At 40.8% G+C, this 17847-nt stretch overlaps 1 protein-coding gene across 1 annotated transcript in view; it reads left to right on the top strand.

The window, feature by feature from the left end:
• Positions 1 to 17847, top strand: part of ttn.2 (titin, tandem duplicate 2) — a 228147-nt gene that overhangs the window by 83077 nt on the left and 127223 nt on the right. The window contains exons 71-93 of the mRNA XM_080290745.1: positions 7 to 292; positions 412 to 595; positions 674 to 757; positions 3574 to 3841; positions 4083 to 4343; positions 4708 to 4917; positions 5031 to 5108; positions 5214 to 5240; positions 8544 to 8600; positions 8771 to 8809; positions 10299 to 10373; positions 10543 to 10590; positions 10756 to 10833; positions 10927 to 10998; positions 11232 to 11483; positions 11640 to 11912; positions 12195 to 12320; positions 12565 to 12663; positions 13008 to 13484; positions 14047 to 14124; positions 14312 to 15544; positions 15795 to 15881; positions 17565 to 17636. Coding sequence (XP_080146871.1) covers positions 7 to 292; positions 412 to 595; positions 674 to 757; positions 3574 to 3841; positions 4083 to 4343; positions 4708 to 4917; positions 5031 to 5108; positions 5214 to 5240; positions 8544 to 8600; positions 8771 to 8809; positions 10299 to 10373; positions 10543 to 10590; positions 10756 to 10833; positions 10927 to 10998; positions 11232 to 11483; positions 11640 to 11912; positions 12195 to 12320; positions 12565 to 12663; positions 13008 to 13484; positions 14047 to 14124; positions 14312 to 15544; positions 15795 to 15881; positions 17565 to 17636 — 4464 coding nt within the window. The remainder of the gene's footprint in view (positions 1 to 6; positions 293 to 411; positions 596 to 673; positions 758 to 3573; positions 3842 to 4082; positions 4344 to 4707; positions 4918 to 5030; positions 5109 to 5213; positions 5241 to 8543; positions 8601 to 8770; positions 8810 to 10298; positions 10374 to 10542; positions 10591 to 10755; positions 10834 to 10926; positions 10999 to 11231; positions 11484 to 11639; positions 11913 to 12194; positions 12321 to 12564; positions 12664 to 13007; positions 13485 to 14046; positions 14125 to 14311; positions 15545 to 15794; positions 15882 to 17564; positions 17637 to 17847) is intronic.

Genomic DNA, 17847 nt, shown 5'->3' with positions numbered 1-17847 from the left:
TCACAGAGGGAACCGCCACCTTCATCGCAAAGGTGGGTGGTGACCCCATTCCCAGTGTGAAGTGGATGAAAGGGAAGTGGAGGCAAGTGACCCATGGTGGCCGGATCTCCATTGAACAGAAGGGCCAAGAGGCCAAACTGGAGATCAAAGAAGTGACGAAATCGGACTCTGGTCAGTACAGGTGTGTCGCCTCCAACAAACATGGCGAGATCGAGTGCAGTACTGACATGCACGTAGAGGAAAAGAAGGACGTAGTGATGCTTGAGGGAGACCTCCGCGCTAAACTGAAGAAGTGAGTTTAGAATCTGAAAACACAGAATCATTCAGAATGAAATGTCGTTTAAATGTCGTTCAATTTGTCATTGTCATTTTGTTTATCTTTAAAAATGTATGACATCTCCTTGTTCTCAGAACTCCATCAAAGCAAAAGAGCCCACAGGAGGAAAAAGACATTGACATAGTTGAGCTGTTGAGAAACGTGGACCCGAAAGAGTATGAGAAATACGCCCGGATGTACGGTATCACTGACTACCGAGGCCTACTGCATGCAATTGAGCAGCTCAAAAAAGAGAGAGCTGAAGAAAGTGGAAGACAAGTAAGGGTCTCCACAATCACTTGGTCCAATGATTTTGAATCTGTGGATGTCTAATGCACTTGTTTGTGTTGCTGACAGGAGGTAGACCGTGGAGACAGAGAGTCTGATGAGGACATGGCCAGGCTGGTGGCTGACCTGCAGAAGAGGATGGAACGGACTGAGGTCAGGACATGTGCAAAGTCCGTTTTGAAAACCAAAGCTTTACTGTTAATGCAACTTGAAATTCATCGTTTCATAATGTTTGTAAAGAATTTAGAAATGGATTTCAGAGAGGAAGATGCAGTAAGGTAAATATAACTTTTGTTTGTGCAGGTCATCAGTATAAAAATAAAAATAAAGGAGATTTATTCACCAATAACATCAATTTACAAAATCTTTCTGAAGCTGAATCTTACGGTGGCCCTGAGAGGCCAAACGGACTGAAAGCATCTGCAAAAGCACACACAAAACACAAACAGACAAAAAGACAATAAAGAAAATACAGAAAACAATCAGAAAGAAAACGGAAATGTTTCCGTCAAGTTATTGTGTCCCCTGAAACACTTCTGTTTTCCTTTCTGATTTTGTTTTTGTAGTTTTTGTCATGTTTCTTTCATTCCCGTTGTCTTTTTTCTGTTTCCATTGTGTATTGTGTGCTTTTGCAGCGTTTTCCTATTTGCTGGTGTTTTCTTAAATCCGTTTGCCCTCCTTGGGCCACCGTAATACTCTTAGGCCCACAGTAGAATCCAAAGTTTTACATTTTGTTTTAGTTGAATCACAGTACAATTAATATTTAACTTTATTGAGTAAAGCTTTTACTTGCAACGGTCGGAAAGAGTTGCTTATTTAATCGTGATCGTGAACTGGGTGTCTACAGCTCTCTAAAGTGTTTTCCAGCAGCAATTAGAAATCTCTCACTGATTTCTTTGTTAGTCAGCTAACTTCTTTTTACTCCCCTGAGCCTTTTAGTAGATACACCTATGGTATCGATTTCAAAATCCTACGTTGCCTTGTTCTCAAATGATCACATTTACAAGTTTTTCAGAAAACTTGACTTCTGACCTTTGACCTTGAGGTCAAGGTCACTGAGATTTGATAAATGGTCTGTATTTGTATAGCGCTTTACTTGGTCCTAAGTACCCCAAAGCGCTTTACACTATACACAATCATCCACCCATTCACACACACACATTCACACACAGGTGATGGCAGCTACATTGTAGCCACAGCCACCCTGGGGCGCACTGACAGAGGCGAGGCTGCCGGACACTGGCGCCACTGGGCCCTCTGACCACCACCAGTAGGCAACGGGTGAGGTGTCTTGCCCAAGGACACAACGACCGAGACTGTCGGAGCCGGGGCTCGAACCGGCAACCTTCCGATTACAAGACGAACGCCCAACTCTTGAGCCACGAACGCCCCATTTGAACTCATCTGATATTTTTAGCATATTCACCAATTTCAAAGGTGACTTCCATCTCAAGTTATTACAGCCACACAATTTTCAGAAAACCTGACCTCTGACGTTCAGGTCAACCAAGACAGCCCTACAGCTTCCAGAGCCTTCAAGAACTCATGGTGAACCTCACACACCCTAGAGCAGAGGTCTCCAACCTTTTTTGCGCCTCGGACCGGTTTATGCCTGACAATATTTTCATGGACCGGCCTTTAAGGTGTTGCGGATAAATAGAACAAAATAAAACTAGTACCGGTACCGAAAAAGAGAAGATTTATTCATAACACACGTGAAAAGACCCAGGAAAACCGAGTTAACGATAAAAACGATAACAAAATAACGCTGAAAACCGATAAAAACTCTGAAAACCATACATTTCATACCTGAGCCTCAACTCTCGCGGCCCGGTACCAAACGACTCACGGACCGGTACCGGTCCGAGGCCCGGGGGTTGGGGACCGCTGCCCTAGAGGACTTGCCACCAAGGATTTCTAGGAGTAACCAAGTGGTGGAAGGTTTCCACTTTGATGGTCTCAGAATCTCGTCGCTGTACCAGTCCATTGTGGTAAAGAGAGAGCTAAGCGTAAAAGCAAAACTCTTAATTTACCGGCCAATGTACACCCTTACCCTTACCAACGGTCATGACCTCTGGGTAGTGGCTGAAATCATGGATACAAGCGACGGAAGGAGTTCAGCCATCCGGGTGAAGTGTTCTAGACAAGTCCCACCAGGAAGAAGCCCCGGGACAGACCCAGGACAAGCTAAGGACATTATATATCTTGGCTGGCTAGGGTGAGGGAGGTCTGGGCTTTTCTGCTTAGGCTGAAGCCCCAGCAACCCAGTCCTAGATAAGCGGAAGAAAATCAATGGACTTCCTTCTAGAATTATCACAAGCACAAGATTTTTAGAAAACTTCACCTATGACCTCAGACCTTGAGGTCAAGGTCACTGAGTTTTGAACTCATCAGCGATAGTAGATACACCTGTGGTATTAATTTGTAAATCCTACGCCTTGTTTTGTTCTCAGGTTTTGCATTGACAAACTTGGGTATCCACGTGACACACCCACATGCCCGGCAGGGTGTGCGGGTGAGGCGACAATACCTTATAAGCCTTTTACAGCTGAAGGCTAAAAATCCTCAAAGCATATTTAAAGGATAATTGGCTTTGTTATTAATGATAAGACCAGTGGTTGATGTGCCGTTGATGTGTTTTTGTCAGTCAACAGTTATAGGATGCATTAGCATTTATATCAGTCCAACTTTATTCTGAAATCGTTGCAATGGTCTTTTTTGCTGAATTAACAAAACTAATGTTGGTACAGGGTCAACATTGCAAGTGATCAATTACGTTGTAGCCATAGACCCAGTTTATTTTCTTTGGTCCTTAACATATGTTGTGCACATAAACATTATTAGAAAAAGCTGTTGAGCCATCAGAGAATCTTTCCTTTACTGCAGTGTACACTTAATAGAAATAATCACAAGGATGAAAAACTGTTTGTCTGGCATGTACTTCATAATGCTCTTTGTCATTATTGCAGCCTGTCACTGTGGTGAAGGACATTTCCAATCAATCTGTCTTCATTAATGAAGAAGCAGTGTTCGAGTGTGAGATCAAGATCAACTACCTAGAGATCACGCTGTCCTGGTACAAAGGCACACAGAAACTTGATACTAGCGACAAGTACAATATCACCATCAGCGGCGACCGCCATCTGCTCAGGATCAAGAACTGCCAGTCATCTGACCAGGGCAACTACAGGGTGGTGTGCGGGCCCCACATATCCAGTGCCAAGCTCAGTGTCATGGGTCAGTACTGACAGCTTTACTGCATCTGTTAAAAAGTATCTGTTGTTTGATAAAGGGTAATTAGCATTTCACCTCGGCAGTTGTCTAGTTTAGCTTAGAGGCTTTAGCTTTTAAGTGGTTGTAAATGTTCTGTCTTCTTGGCTGATTGAGAACAAAGCCTCCTTACAGTAAAAACTCGATTATCTTAAATAAACTATTTTCTTTTGACTTCATTTTTGTTTTTATGTGTTTTGTCCTTTAGAGGTGGAGGTTGAGAAACATCTACAGGACACAATGGGTAAGGAAGGCCAGTCATGTACTATGTCTTGTCAGATGTCCATCCCTAATGTAGAGGCTCAGTGGTTTAAAAATGGAAAGCAGTTAGAAATGAAGGACAGGTACACATCTGAGGTGAAACACAAGGTTCAGAAGCTACTGATCAGAGACCTGAAGCCTGAAGACCAAGGAAGATACACCTGCAAGTACCAACAGCTGGAGTCTTCAGCAGACCTCTGGGTGGAAGGTTTGTACCTGGAACCCATCCTGCAAACTTATAGACATGTTTTACGTAGTTCCCAGTTACTAACCTCTTTGACTTCCATTATCAAACTCTTAAAATAATGTTGGCAATTTGAAGATTGCCCTCTTTTTTCCTCTTTGATTTTGTCCTTCTCTTTCGTAACTTTCTTCATGATCGTGTTCCAAAAGCATGCCCCATTGTCCCACTTGTTGTATTTTTACATGCATTTTGATAACTGTCCCATAAACGATGATCATCATTTTTAACCATCTAGATGATATTTTGATGAAAAATGACCATTTAGCTATTGTCATACACTCCCAATTGTGATGCCATTTACCCATTCCCGTCTTTATCTTTTTTTTAGCTGAACAAATTCATTTCACCAAACGCATCCACAACATCGAAGTCAATGAGCGACAGTCAGCCACCTTTGAGTGTGAAGTGTCCTTTGACAATGCCATTGTTTCATGGTACAAAGACACCTGGGAACTGAAAGAGAGCCCTAAGTACAACTTCAGAAGCGAGGGCCGAAGACATTTCATGGTCATTCAAAACGTGACCGTTGAAGACGAAGGTGTGTAGTGTGCCATCAAGCTACAAAGGCTCGTCACAAAGTCCTGTAGATTTTTTTCCTCGTTGTTTGTTGAGACCTGAGTGTAAAAGATCTTCATTACTAATTCCTTATAGGCGTGTACTCAGTAATTGTGAGGTTGGAACCCAGGGGAGAGGCTAAGAGCACAGCTGAGCTTTATTTGTCTGGCAAAGGTACAGTTCAGTCAGGCAACACTTTTTATGCTTCTGCTCACCTTTTATCGAAGTGTTTAACACTCTGTTTATTCTATATTTTCTTTTTCTTTTTTTTTTTTACAGAAATTGAATTAGCAATGGTCCCCATTGGTAGGTATTTTATTTTCAAGACCCTCGATGACTTTAATCATTCAGGAACATCTTTGGAAAACCTCTTTCTGCCCTCTTTATCACAGTCAGATATGGACACAGTCCACCACTCTAGTTCACCACTGCAGGTTTTTACGAATTCAGACACAATCAAAAATGATCTGAATCTTACCAGGTTCTAAAACTAGGCAAATGCAACCTCAGAGGAATAGCATCACATGACATATTACATCATGTCATAATGTATTTAAAAGATTTAAGGCAAAATTTAGGACCAATGTGTGAAAAAATAAGCCCACACTGTGATTCACTAGCGTGTAGAACCACTTTTTTGAACTATTTTCTCACATTGTTCTGGGTGAATCTCCTGTTGCATGACCCAATTTTAGCCAAATGGCTTTACATTTGACAATATCTGTGTGCAATGCCTGTGTTCATTTGAGCCACCATTAATCATGGAGTCTATGTTAAACTCACATGGCTGCCAGGTGCCCAAGTCCTGTTAGCGCCAAACAATGATCACGGCTTCTGATATGATGTGTTTGGCTTTGATTTGGTAGACCGGGTGTGGTTTGACTAGGAGGAAAAGGCTGCCCAATCTAAAGTGGTGTTCTGTTATTGGACTTCTATGATAATCACAGTGTGTCCATAACGAACACATGTTCAAGTATAAGGGTGTTCCTAGGTGGAGGTGACACCAGGACACGCTAGGTTGCAGGTTGGTGATTAATTTCATATCTGTGTCATGAGTTTAGCTGTCAACTGATCACCACCTGGTAGTGAGTTGGATGAGGTGAGAGCAAAGGATGCTGGCCATGCACGCCCAGATATATGGGGAAGGTGCATTGGGAGCATCTAGCCGAAGCCCTGGTCAATTTCCACTTCTGGCATAACTTTGAATACATTCCGAGAGAGACTGAGGGCATTGAGCCATTGGGGCAAGCATAGCAGATGGTGGACACTGGAGCTAAAGAGAGCTGTTAGAGGGACTCCTAGTGGACTTGGTTAGCCTGTGGCGTCACAAATACTCCTCATAGAGGAAGCAGAGTCTGGGGATGAGGTGGATGATTTGCAATCACTAGAGGTGAGTTTACTGGGATAAGACAGCTTCTTGTAAGTGGTAAGACCCCCAGGGTGGAGATTTGCCTTGTTCCTTAAGGCTTTGGATGTTGTGGGACTACACTGATTGACACGCTTCTGCAACTTTGCATGGCACTGTGGGGTGATGCCTCTAGATTAGAAGACTAGAGCGATGGTTCCCTGAGCAAGGTTCCTTAAACGGACTCAGGCGCAGACCAGGGATTTCTTTGGCAAGAAAACAGTGCGTTTATTTACAGTGAAGGAAACACCAGGTGAATATATATATACAGAGTGCCAGGGGAAAGGAGTCCGGGGCTCCAGGGTCCACAGGGACACAGAGGATGAGTCAAAAACGCTCCTCTCTCTCTCCAGAAAGTCCAACACCTCTCTTTCGCCGCTCCTCTATCTCACTCGTCCAAACACAGTCACAAACGGGTTCAGGGATGATGCCGATAGCCCAACGAACCAAGAATAGCAAAGGTCCGCCATCTTAAGTACTGCTTTAATCCACTGGAATCGGCAGCAGGTGTGATGACAAGTGCAGGTGCGTGGGCCCAGGGCGGGAGCCTGCAGTGAGCACCACCCCGGCGGAGGGAAGAGGGAGAGAGAGCAAAACAAAAATAAACATGTCCCCTGACACGGAGTCAGCCGGCGAGACACGGGGACCATGACATAAGGTCTGTATTGTCAGTAATGAGTCAGACCTGTCCCCACTGGCTGTTGGACTCTGTTAGTGGTTTTTCAGTGATTTTGTACATAATGTTTGTGGACAAAATTTGTAGACATAGCTAAGAAGCAAATTTTGACTTCAGTGGCCTCAGGGACTCATCTATGTTTCTCTGCATGATGAGATTCTCTTGGCTTCATCACATGGTCGTTTCCAGCCTGCACTGAGCTGTTTTACAGGAGAGTCTGAAGATGTGGGAATGAGAATTACAACCTACAGGTTTTTCTTATCTGGAAAACTGTGAGTTCCTGTCCCAAGTAGAAAGGGTCTGTCTCAGGGTCGTGTTCCTACAGTAACCGAGAAACGAGTGGCGTGGCAGCAGTTATTAGGAGTCATTACCAATTTGTTGTGGTGAACTGAGAGCTGAAGGTGTTGACTAGTAATTTATGTTACTGCCCTCACCTATTGCAGTTCTGAGTAGTGACTTAAATAACGAATGATGGTAATGAGCTTTCTTCAAAGGGTAGCTCGGCCCTTCTTTAGAGACAGGGTGAGGGACTCAAAAGAGCAGCTCTGCTCAGAGAAGCTGTGGCAACTTCTGCACACAGGAACCAGGCGAGGTGGCTCAGGCATGTGAGTAGGATACCTCCTGCCTGCTATATTAGGTCTCCTGGCCATTTACCACAGGAAGGAGACCTTGGGGAAGACCAAGGACAAATTGCCTGTCTTTAAGACGCCTTAGTCACCCACCCGAAGAGTTGGAGGTGGTGGCTAAGGAGTCTCTGGGCTTGTCTGGGCATGGATGGATCAGTGGGTGGATGTCATTGCCATTTGTCATTTGTCCTTGAGGGGAATTTGATGTCCACTCATGGGATTTTCCACTTGCTTTCCAATTCCACCTCAATGCATCAGATTAGCAAACTGCTAACACTTCTGCTTTTACAGTTGTAGACACACTTGTGTCGATCATCATTTAATCTATTGAATGTGAGCAGCAGCAACTTTCTGTTACTTACATGCTTTATTCCTATAAAGGAAGTAGGGGTATTTCATACTGTGTCTGCCTTTTTGCTCAGTGTTTGTTAAATATGTAATGACACAATGTATATTGTTGTTCATCTGAGGTTGTATTTGACCAAATTTAAGACCTTCTAGGACCAGATGCATTTTTCCATTACCTATAACACTATTATCTATGATTTTATAAAAGTGAAACCAATTAGCTTATTTTTGGGAAGCTGTTAAAATGTTGAACTTAAGCTCCAGGCCTAAAGGGCCGGATATGGAGTTACTAGTTTCAAGTTAGGTGGTTAGGTATGGTACCCACTAGCCTGTGTTACTACAGGACTACGCTAGCTGGTTGTACTTAATTGATGTTATGGTTGAAATGTGCCTATCTATACTTTTTATCTTGTAACTGGCAAATGCTACCAAGCAAGAGGATTTTCCAAAATGTCCTACACTTCTACTCACACAGTGGTTTTGTTTTGTTTTTAATAGTTAACCAATAGTTAACCACTTAACCAAAACAGAACTTTTGGTACCATACTCTGTAGATATGCCAGATTCCTCTGTTCAGAGGCCTGAAGTGCCTACGTCAGTTGCAATTCAAGGTAAGGCATCATAAGCAGCTCACTTTGTTCCATTTATTACATCAGGGAATTTACAGAGCAGTTTCTGTTATAGAAATTTCATAGTAGTTTTGTGGCCCACATAGAATTAAGACAATGTTTACCTGAATTTAACAATGAAATGGAATAAAAATGTTTTTTGTCTTTTAAAGAATCTTATGAATTCTATCATTATGAAGAAGAGATTGAAGGTATTTACTATTTGTTTTTATGCTCCTGCGTTTTGTCTTTTTTCCTGTTAATTTGTATCTGTTCTTCTTTCTTTCTTTGTGCCTAATGTTCTGAATGTGTTTTGTTGTCATTTTGTAACTTTAATCCAGTTTTCCATCTTGATGCCACACTCACTAACTTTTACTTATGTTTTGCCATTTAATGGTAAATGGCCTGTATTTATATAGCGCTTTACTAGTCCCTAAGGACCCCAAAGCGCTTTACATATCCAGTCATCCACCCATTCACACACTGGTGATGGCAGCTACATTGTAGCCACAGCCACCCTGGGGCGCACTGACAGAGGCGAGGCTGCCGGACACTGGCGCCACCGGGCCAGTGTCCGGGCCCTCTGACCAACATTTAACATTAAAAGTGTGTGAGTCTGGTTTTAGGGATGAGATTTATTACATAAAATACGTTGTGTTCAGTTCTGTTCCATTAGGTTTAAGCACACTAAAATACATTTTGCACTCTTGCTTTTACACTTTTTGGATTTTGGCTAGGCTTAGTAAGAAAAGTACAATATTAGGTAAGAGTTCTATCTCCACCAGCTGAACAACAACAAGTATATATGGACCCTCTCCACACACACATTTGTATTAGCTTTTTCTATGCCTGTAAATGGTGTTTGGTGTGTAATGGATCACTAAGAATAGAGCTTTTTAAAAAAGCCGTTCCAGTTTGAAGATTTTAAGAAGTTCAACTTCTGTTTTTAAACGAGGACAAATAAAATGTAGATTTTTGTCCTGCATCTCAAAGATGTGCGGCTTTATCTCTTTTTTTCTTTAACATCAGACTGTACAGGTGTTAGGGTATTGATTGGCCCGGGCTTGAGGCCTTTGACTGGCCAGCAGTTTTGTATGATGTGCTCATCATGCTCTTGTCAGCACAATGTCGAGAGCATGCACAGCAATACCTGTGTGCGTTTGAGCCACATTACTCATGTCTATCTTGACATTTGTCTTTTTTTAAATGTATGTTTTTTCTTATCTTATATATTTGTGCTTGCATACGTCTCTCTTTTTTATCCCTCATTTCACTACCAGCCTTTGTGTGCTTGTTTTTTTAATAACCACTTTTGGTTCAGTAACAGCCTAATATCTGATGATCTGGTTTTGCTTACTGTCGAGCTTCTGAATCTTTTAGTTTCTTATCACAAATACATTGTTCTGCATTATCATTCTGGCTCCTATCAGAGTGCTTTGCACAGTTTAGGTTTGCACTGATCTTTTGACCTCTCTTGTCCCGTCTAAAACACACCACACACTAATGACCAAATGCTTTAGATTGTACTGACTTATGTCCAAATGCTTAAAAAGCTTATCTAGAAATTCTGAGCTTAAAAGAAAAAAAAATAATTAAAAGTGTTGGATTCCATGTTTGACTTATGAAGACTTAAGAATGTTTATGTTTTATGACACTTACCTTCGATCTTGGATGTGTTCCTTTGTGCATGTGTTTTTCCAGCAGTTGTAAGAGTTGCCATTGAGGAGACAATGGAGACCAAACAAGTTCAAATGAGAGAGGAAATCCCAACAAAAGGTACAGCAGAGCTGAGCATATTCTGCTTTCCCTCATCCTACAACTGTGTCTTTTTGTTCTTTTATTACATTATCTACTGTAGTGGCGTTTTCAGTTTTTAAAATGGCGCCGTGTATTCTGCTGCACTTCTCTTCTTCACCTAATTGTGTTTTTTTTTAATTTCCCAAAGTTGAGGAAAGGCCTGAAGAGAAACCAACACCAGCATCACCACAGAGAGGTACTGACAAACTGTTGATGTTGACACGTAAATTTATTAATTACATTTCTAGCTTCTTTTGTTTTTACTGTTATCTCAACTATACTTTGTGTTTGTTTGATCTTTTACTTCCTAAACCTCTTTAATGTTGCTTGACCTTCACTTAATTTAACTGCACATTTGAAGAGCCTGAAGCCAGAAAGCAAGTGGAGGAAAAGATTGCTGTGGTTTCAGTCCCAGAAAAGGATGTTCCTGTTCCCAGAGGTAGGGATTCCTACAAATGTCTTTAGAACATCTTTGCTAAGGGCAATCTGTTGTCTCATTTGATTATTATATGTTTGAATATTTCCTTAAAAGAAACAGAGGAAGTTAAAAGGCCGACTGCTTCCCCACCTCCACCTACTGAGAAGCCTGGAGTGCCAAAGAAAGGTACTTCATGTTGCTTAATGTTTCTTTGATGTCTTATCAACTGTGTGCCACACTATACAGTTTCCCACCACGCTGAGTCAGTCTGGCTTCATTGAAACCTTTATCTGTTTTATATGTCATGCTGTTTCTATATACGATTCTGGTGATTTTCTCATTCTCTGAAGCACTTCTTGCAAAATTATAGATTCTCCTGCTGCGTAATCCTAACAAAGAATGTTTTTACCCATTTAAAGATGAACCCAAGCCTCAGGTGCCAGCAGACTCCAAAGTAGTGGCCCCTGAAGCTAAGCCTGAAGCTGAGCCCAAGCCCAAACCCAAAGCAGAACCAGAAGCAAAGCCAGTGCCTACACCCAAAGCGGAACCAGAAGCAAAGCCAGTGCCTACACCCAAAGCAGAACCCAAGGTTAAACCTGAACAAATCCCCGAGCAGGAGCCTGAAGCTAAACCAGTACCAGTAAAGAAAATGGTGACGCCACCATCCAAAGGTATTTCCTGTTTTGTTTGGATGTTTGTGTTGAGTTTGTAGTCTACTGTGTATGCTTCTGTCTTTAGTATTAAGATCTTCAAACTGTTCATTTAGCTTCAAGAGTGGAAGCGAAGTCTTTGTCTTTGTTTATCTAAACAAATCTAAATGTTGCTAGTCCCTGAAGAAGCTGCAAAACCAGATCCATCAAAGACCAGGCGCAAGCCAGCTGAAACCAGGCTAGAACCAGACAAACCTAAACCAGAAGCTCATAAACCCGAGCCTTCTCTAACAAAACCAGAACCAAAAGAACCTGCAGTGGTTCCCAAGCCTGAACCTGTGGTGAAAAAATCAGCAGAAATAACAGCACCAAAGCCTGTGGTGCCAAAACCGGAACCCCCAGTGACCAAACCAGAACCAACTCCTGCACCAAAGGAACCTGCAAAAAAAGGTAAATGGCTGTGGAGTTTTTCTTAATGTGGTGTTTTTTCTTTAATCTTCTTAACTCCACTGTCCAACCTTAACTCATCTGAGGTGTCTTCACATTAGTGTTTTTGATGGTAGTGCGAACAAATCTCGTATTAACCTTTGAGTACCACAGATTCTTTTCAGGGATTTATCTGTGAGTACATTTTGATGTTGATATCTGCCGACTGCATATTTACCTAACTATAATAATAATAATTATTATTATTATTATAATAATGATAGTAAACGGAATTTTATTTTGAAGCATCAGAAGAACCAGCAAAGAAGGAGGTTTCAGCTCCAATCCAACCACCCCAACCTTCACTTGCACAACCAGAAAAGTTTGAGACAGAGGAACAAGCGCCACAGAAGAAACCTGTGGCAGTTAAAGGTACCTGAAGCTAATTCAGTCATCCGGAAACTTCTAACTAAAACCAAAACTCTCATACTAACCCTAAACTCTTCAGGTTCTGTGGCATATTATTTTATAATGGCTAACCTCTCTCATTTTGTTGCTGCATGTTGTGATTGTTCTTGTCTTGCACTCGATAGAGTGTTTCATTGTTCTCTAATGAAACTCTTCAACTTGAATTTGCTAAAAGACTTTTAATATATGCCAATAATACTCTTTAAAGTTCCTGTGGAGGAAAAAATAACTGAGCTTCCAAAAGCAGCCAAGAAAGCAGAGCCTGCTGTCGTTCCACCAAAGGAAGAACCAACAAGGAAAGAGAAAGGTACATTTCTATTTCACATATGAAGTTTCTTTAATACAGGGGCAGACTTCATTCATTGTCTTTTGAGTCTCTTTAAGTAAAGAAATGCTATGATGATATATACTCATACCCAGCTCAAATTATTCATTTTATATCCAAAATGTACATTTAGAGGTGCCTTTCAATGTCTTTACTCTATGAGATTTCCTTTTTAACACATAGTCATATATTATTCTCCACAGGGTGACCCTTTTGTGTCTAAATGACTTCATGAACTTATAAAGGATTTGTTTCTTGTGTGAAAGCACATTTGTGTTCTTTATTGTCATGTCTTTTGCATGTTCTTGTGTCACACCCTCTTAAAGCTTTGAAGCTCGAACCTAAACCTGTACCTGAAAAAAGCTATCAGAAGGTGTTTGATGAGGTTGCTGTGTTGGAGCCTGAACCTGTGAAGCTTCCTGAGAAAATATCTGAATCAGTACCCGAGAGACGCTTGGAGAAAGTGCTGAAACCCGAGAAAGCCATGAAGGAAATTCCAAAGCTGGAGCCAGAAAAATTACCTGAGAAAGTACCAGAAAAACCACGTGAGGAAAAAGTCCCAGAGGAGGCTCTTCCTAAGAGGAAGCCTGTAAAGGTTCCTCAGAAGGTGGTTGAAGAAGCTTTGATTACTGAGAAGCAGACATCTGTAAGCACTGAGGAAATCAAAGTTGAGCTCATTTCAAAGAAGCAAACAGAGAAGATCTCTGTAGAGAAAACAGTTCACGTAAAGGCCCCTGATGCAATACCTGATATTGTATCTAAGGCCAAGCCTAAACAAGAGGTAGAAGAAATTCTTCCTAAAGGTACAGCAGACTTCAGCTGTTTTTGTCTTTCTTTGTATCTTCATCATGCATGTTTGAGCATGAGGACTGCCAAGATTTGAACTGAAACCAGAATCTCAACAATCACTTAAATGTTATCAAATGATGCTCTTTTATTTGAGTGTTTAATATTCAAAAACTTTTGATCACGTAAAAAGAAATCTCTTTATTGTTCTTAATTATCACTTAAAGTTTTCAGTGCAAAGAAATTATTTTTTCTTTGTTACATTTCCGTCTTTAATGCAACAAGATAACAAAATGCTATCAGAGCTGAATTCATTTGGCCTCAGTGGTGAGGAGAATCAGTAAATGTGACATCTATCGATGTGTCATCAAATATTGGTGGTAAGAAATTCCAGCTGACTAAATGTGTGCATTGAGTTCAGACTGAACTGCTGCCACAAGGTTTTGTCAACATCTTCCATCTCTTGGCTTGTTTGTGTTATTTGACATGTGTTTGTTGACTGTCTACATTTTTCTCTTTCCAAATTGTTTTCTTCACCACACACCATCTTGGAATCAATTTTGATTCATTGCTTAAAAGAAACCGAAGCTAAGAAGATTGAGAGGATTCTGCACACAGAGATTGAAGAGGATATAAAAATTTATGCTACTAAAAAAGGTACTACATGGATCTTAAACACATCTTATTCTTTAATGCTTGAAACAAGTGGATTGTCACCTAAAGCATGTGGTTCTTCATTTCTGTGTTGTCTCCTAACACTGATGATTGTCTTTGTGTTTTGCTGTCAAATCTTGGCGCCGCCACATGACGCCTCTTCTTCTACACCTCTTAAATCATCTCACAGCTGCAAGTTTTGAGAAGACTGAAGAAGAACAATGGGAAAGGAAAGGAGCTCAGGAGATACAGGAAATGTATTATGTGACAGAACAAGTACCTTTTACAGAAGCTGTCTGGGAGCGTGAACAAGTAGTAGAAGAACATGCTGAAGTCTGGTATGAAGATGTGGCTCCACTGGACAGGGCAGTGGTGGTATTGGTAGAAACAGATGTCTTAAGTACAACAGAAACACAGAGCCAACAAGATAACAGGTCTGAAGTGAGAGGTGAGCTATCTGCTACTGATACTTCAACGAGGAAGGAAAGCAGCGTGGCTAAACAAAGAATCAGCCCGAAAAAACCCCAAGCTGTAGTTTTAGCCCAGGACTCTGAATCGAAGCTCACAATACTACAAGATAAACCTTCAAAAGAAAAAACAGAGTATTTTGTCAAGGCAGTTGAGTCACCAAGCAAAGAAATTACAGATGAAAGGAAAGACAGTGCATCAGTTAGCCACCAACAAGACAAAAAAGCTATCGCCATACACGAAGCCAGCTTTGAACCTAAAAAGAGAGCGAAGAGCACTGAAACAGAAAGCAAAGAGAGACGCGCGAAAGAAAAATCCGAGGAGCCTACTTCATTCAAAGAGAAGGAAACACTGAAAGATGTCACGGTGGTGACAAAGGCAGATGAAACCAAACCTTCCTCGGTTGTGATCACCACAGAAGCAAGAAAACTGACTGAAAACCTGGAAGCTGAAACAAAGGCTTTAGCTGAAGTCACCTTTAAGGAAGCAGTTGATCGTGACATATCAGTGACTCCACATGAAAAACACAGCAATGAAGTTTCAGAGATGACAACAGCGCTGAGGGAAGACACAGTTAAAGGTAAAGAAGCAACAATCGTTCCCACTGCAGTGAAAATGGAAGAAAAGAGAAAACAGGAAGCACTTGTCACCCCTGAACGTGAGCAAAGTGCACACAAAGTGTTTGAAAAGAAAACGGAGAAAAAGATGAAATCTGAGGAAATGTTTTATGCAGAAACAGAGATTGTTGCAGTAAAACCCTCAGTAACAGATACTGACGTGACAAAAATGATCAAACAGGGGTTGGAATTTGAATCTGTTTCTGCAAAAACTGAACTCAAATACAAGACGACAAAGGAAACAAAAGAATCTTTATCCGAGGATCCTCTTCAGACAGTTCCTTCAGTGCCATTAAAGCCAGACGAGAAAAGGATTCCTTCAAAAAAGTCTTCCAGAGGTACCAAACGTACCGTTCTTATTGCATTGTTAATCTGTACCTGTGTCATTCGACTCCATGTTTGCAGTCTTTGTTCTGGTGTGTGTTCAGACTGAGTCCATCATCAACCTCAGTTTGTAAACCTCTCTTCATGTCACATGTTCATAGTTGGTCTTTTTCATTCCTCTTAAAATCTTTTTTCCTGCCCTCTGTTATTCTACTAAAATCTACTCGTGCCTTCCTTTGAATAAGAACTGATTCTTTTTTAAAGAAACAGAAGACACGATTCTCACTGCTGCTCCTGATGCTTTGTCGCCTGAAACACAAGTTGCAGCTAAAACAGAAAGAATAGAGAGAGGTAAAGTCGCAGCACATTTCACATCTTTTTACAGCAGCGTCTGTCTTACTTAACTAAAAATGTTTGTGTCTGTATTTTTTACTGTGATCTCTTTGCACCACTACACTTCACGCCATTTAAATTTCTCAATGTCAATGCGAGAAAACATCTTCTACAAAGAAGAGAAGAGGAAGCAACAAACCACAAAGATAATGACGACACTGTAGGCAAGGATATTGTTTCTGTACGGCAAGAGGAGATTTTAAGAACTATACAAGAACCCAACAAAGTGTCAGGGTAATAAAATAAATGTCATGGTAACATTTCTGTCACTAATGGTTTGAAGACAAATTAAGTTATTCTTAAAACTAAGGAAAAGGTGAAAAATACAAGAAAATTGTCAGTTAATAAAAAGTCCATCTCCAGAAAAGATCACATGACCAAGGAGAGAAAACGTTACAGGCTGGAATTAGTGAAACATCTGCAAAATCTCAATAAACTGAAACAACAGAAGATATTTTTTCTATGTTTTCAATGAAAAACAGGACAGAATTAGAGGAATTAAACTTGAAGAAGACCAGTTCAACAAAGAAACACACTGAGAGAAACCTCATGTTTAGGCCTTTAATGGAAGACAAAGTCTAAGAATGAAGTTCAATACATCTTCAAAGAAACCAGATTCTTTGAAAGACCGAGGACAGCAAAGACATCCAGTCTAAACTGAATGTGAAAAGACAATTTTATCACCATTAATACAAAGCAGCAACAAACGGAAAGAAAGGGTTCAATGATCCCTGCAATGGATCTGCAAAACAATTAACTGCAGAGGAGCACGAGTTTTTATTAGAGCCTCTAGTAAAATATATTTTCCCAGATGATACTGTAAAAGTGAGTTTTATATGAAAGGCAAATCTACAGAAGATGAACAGCAGAAATCTGGTGAAAATGATAAATCAAAGGTAATAATAGGAGAAATTCAGTCAAAGTGAAGAAGACACTGAAAGCAAAGCCGGTGTTGTCTTAGCAATCACATGTAGCAGATGACAGGCCTGGAAAATATGTGAAAATGGAATCACTCAAAGAAAAAGTCATTGCAAACAAGTATGTCAGCTAAAAAAGACGTGAAGAAGATGTAAGCAGAATGTAAGCAGGAAGTCCCGCTTGCTAGACGCATGTCTCCTCATGAACTTCAAGCCATCACCAGAAAGAAGGGAGAAGCTCGAATGATTCACTCCATTACAGACAAATGGATTTGACACTGGAAATAGAAGAGAGAAAAGAAACTCTTCCTTCAGGAAATTTCCAGAGGTATCGAGGCAAAAAGAAACACTCTTGATATGAGAGCCAGTCATTGTTTTGATTCTTAAAAGACTTTGAACTCATAACTCCTCGTCTTCATCATATTAGCCATTTCATCTGGGCACAAACTGCTCGTCATGCTGTTTGCTTTCTTATCACTACAGTTAAATCACAAAAGGTTTCTACTGAATGCTGTTTCAGTTACTTCTAGTTCTGTATTTGAAGTGAATATTTCTTTATCAATAGTTTTGGACGGTGAGGTCAAATGTCCAGCTGTCATATGGAGTTGAAACTCAGTCATCCAGCTTTCTATGCAGTGTCACGTGGTTTTAGTCTTTAAATGGTCTCATGCTTCCCACATCTGTCTTTGTGAGGCGCTAATTGTCTTGTGATTTCATTTTCAAGTACTTGTAAAGGAGAAGGAGTTGGTGCCAGAAATCAAAGAATCACTGGTAAAGCCAGCTGCTCCACAAAAAGGTACCCAGCCACTTCTTTAAAGCTCTTTCTGTGTTTCTGTGGAGGGTTTATTAAGGCATTCAGAAAAGAATGCCACTCTTATGCAGATATAAATCTTTGACTGTGTCTTGAAACAAAATAGACAAAAACAAGGTGTTTATAGAAAAAATGCAACATGAACTTCTGGTTCTCTTTGTGTAGGATGATGTAGATTAGATAGAGCACTGTTGCT

Source organism: Astatotilapia calliptera, chromosome 16, assembly GCF_964374335.1.
Source record: "Astatotilapia calliptera chromosome 16, fAstCal68.1, whole genome shotgun sequence".
Classification (NCBI taxonomy): Eukaryota; Metazoa; Chordata; class Actinopteri; order Cichliformes; family Cichlidae; genus Astatotilapia; species Astatotilapia calliptera.
The sequence above is the reverse complement of the archived record's forward strand: the minus strand, read 5'-3'. Positions and strand labels throughout refer to the sequence as shown.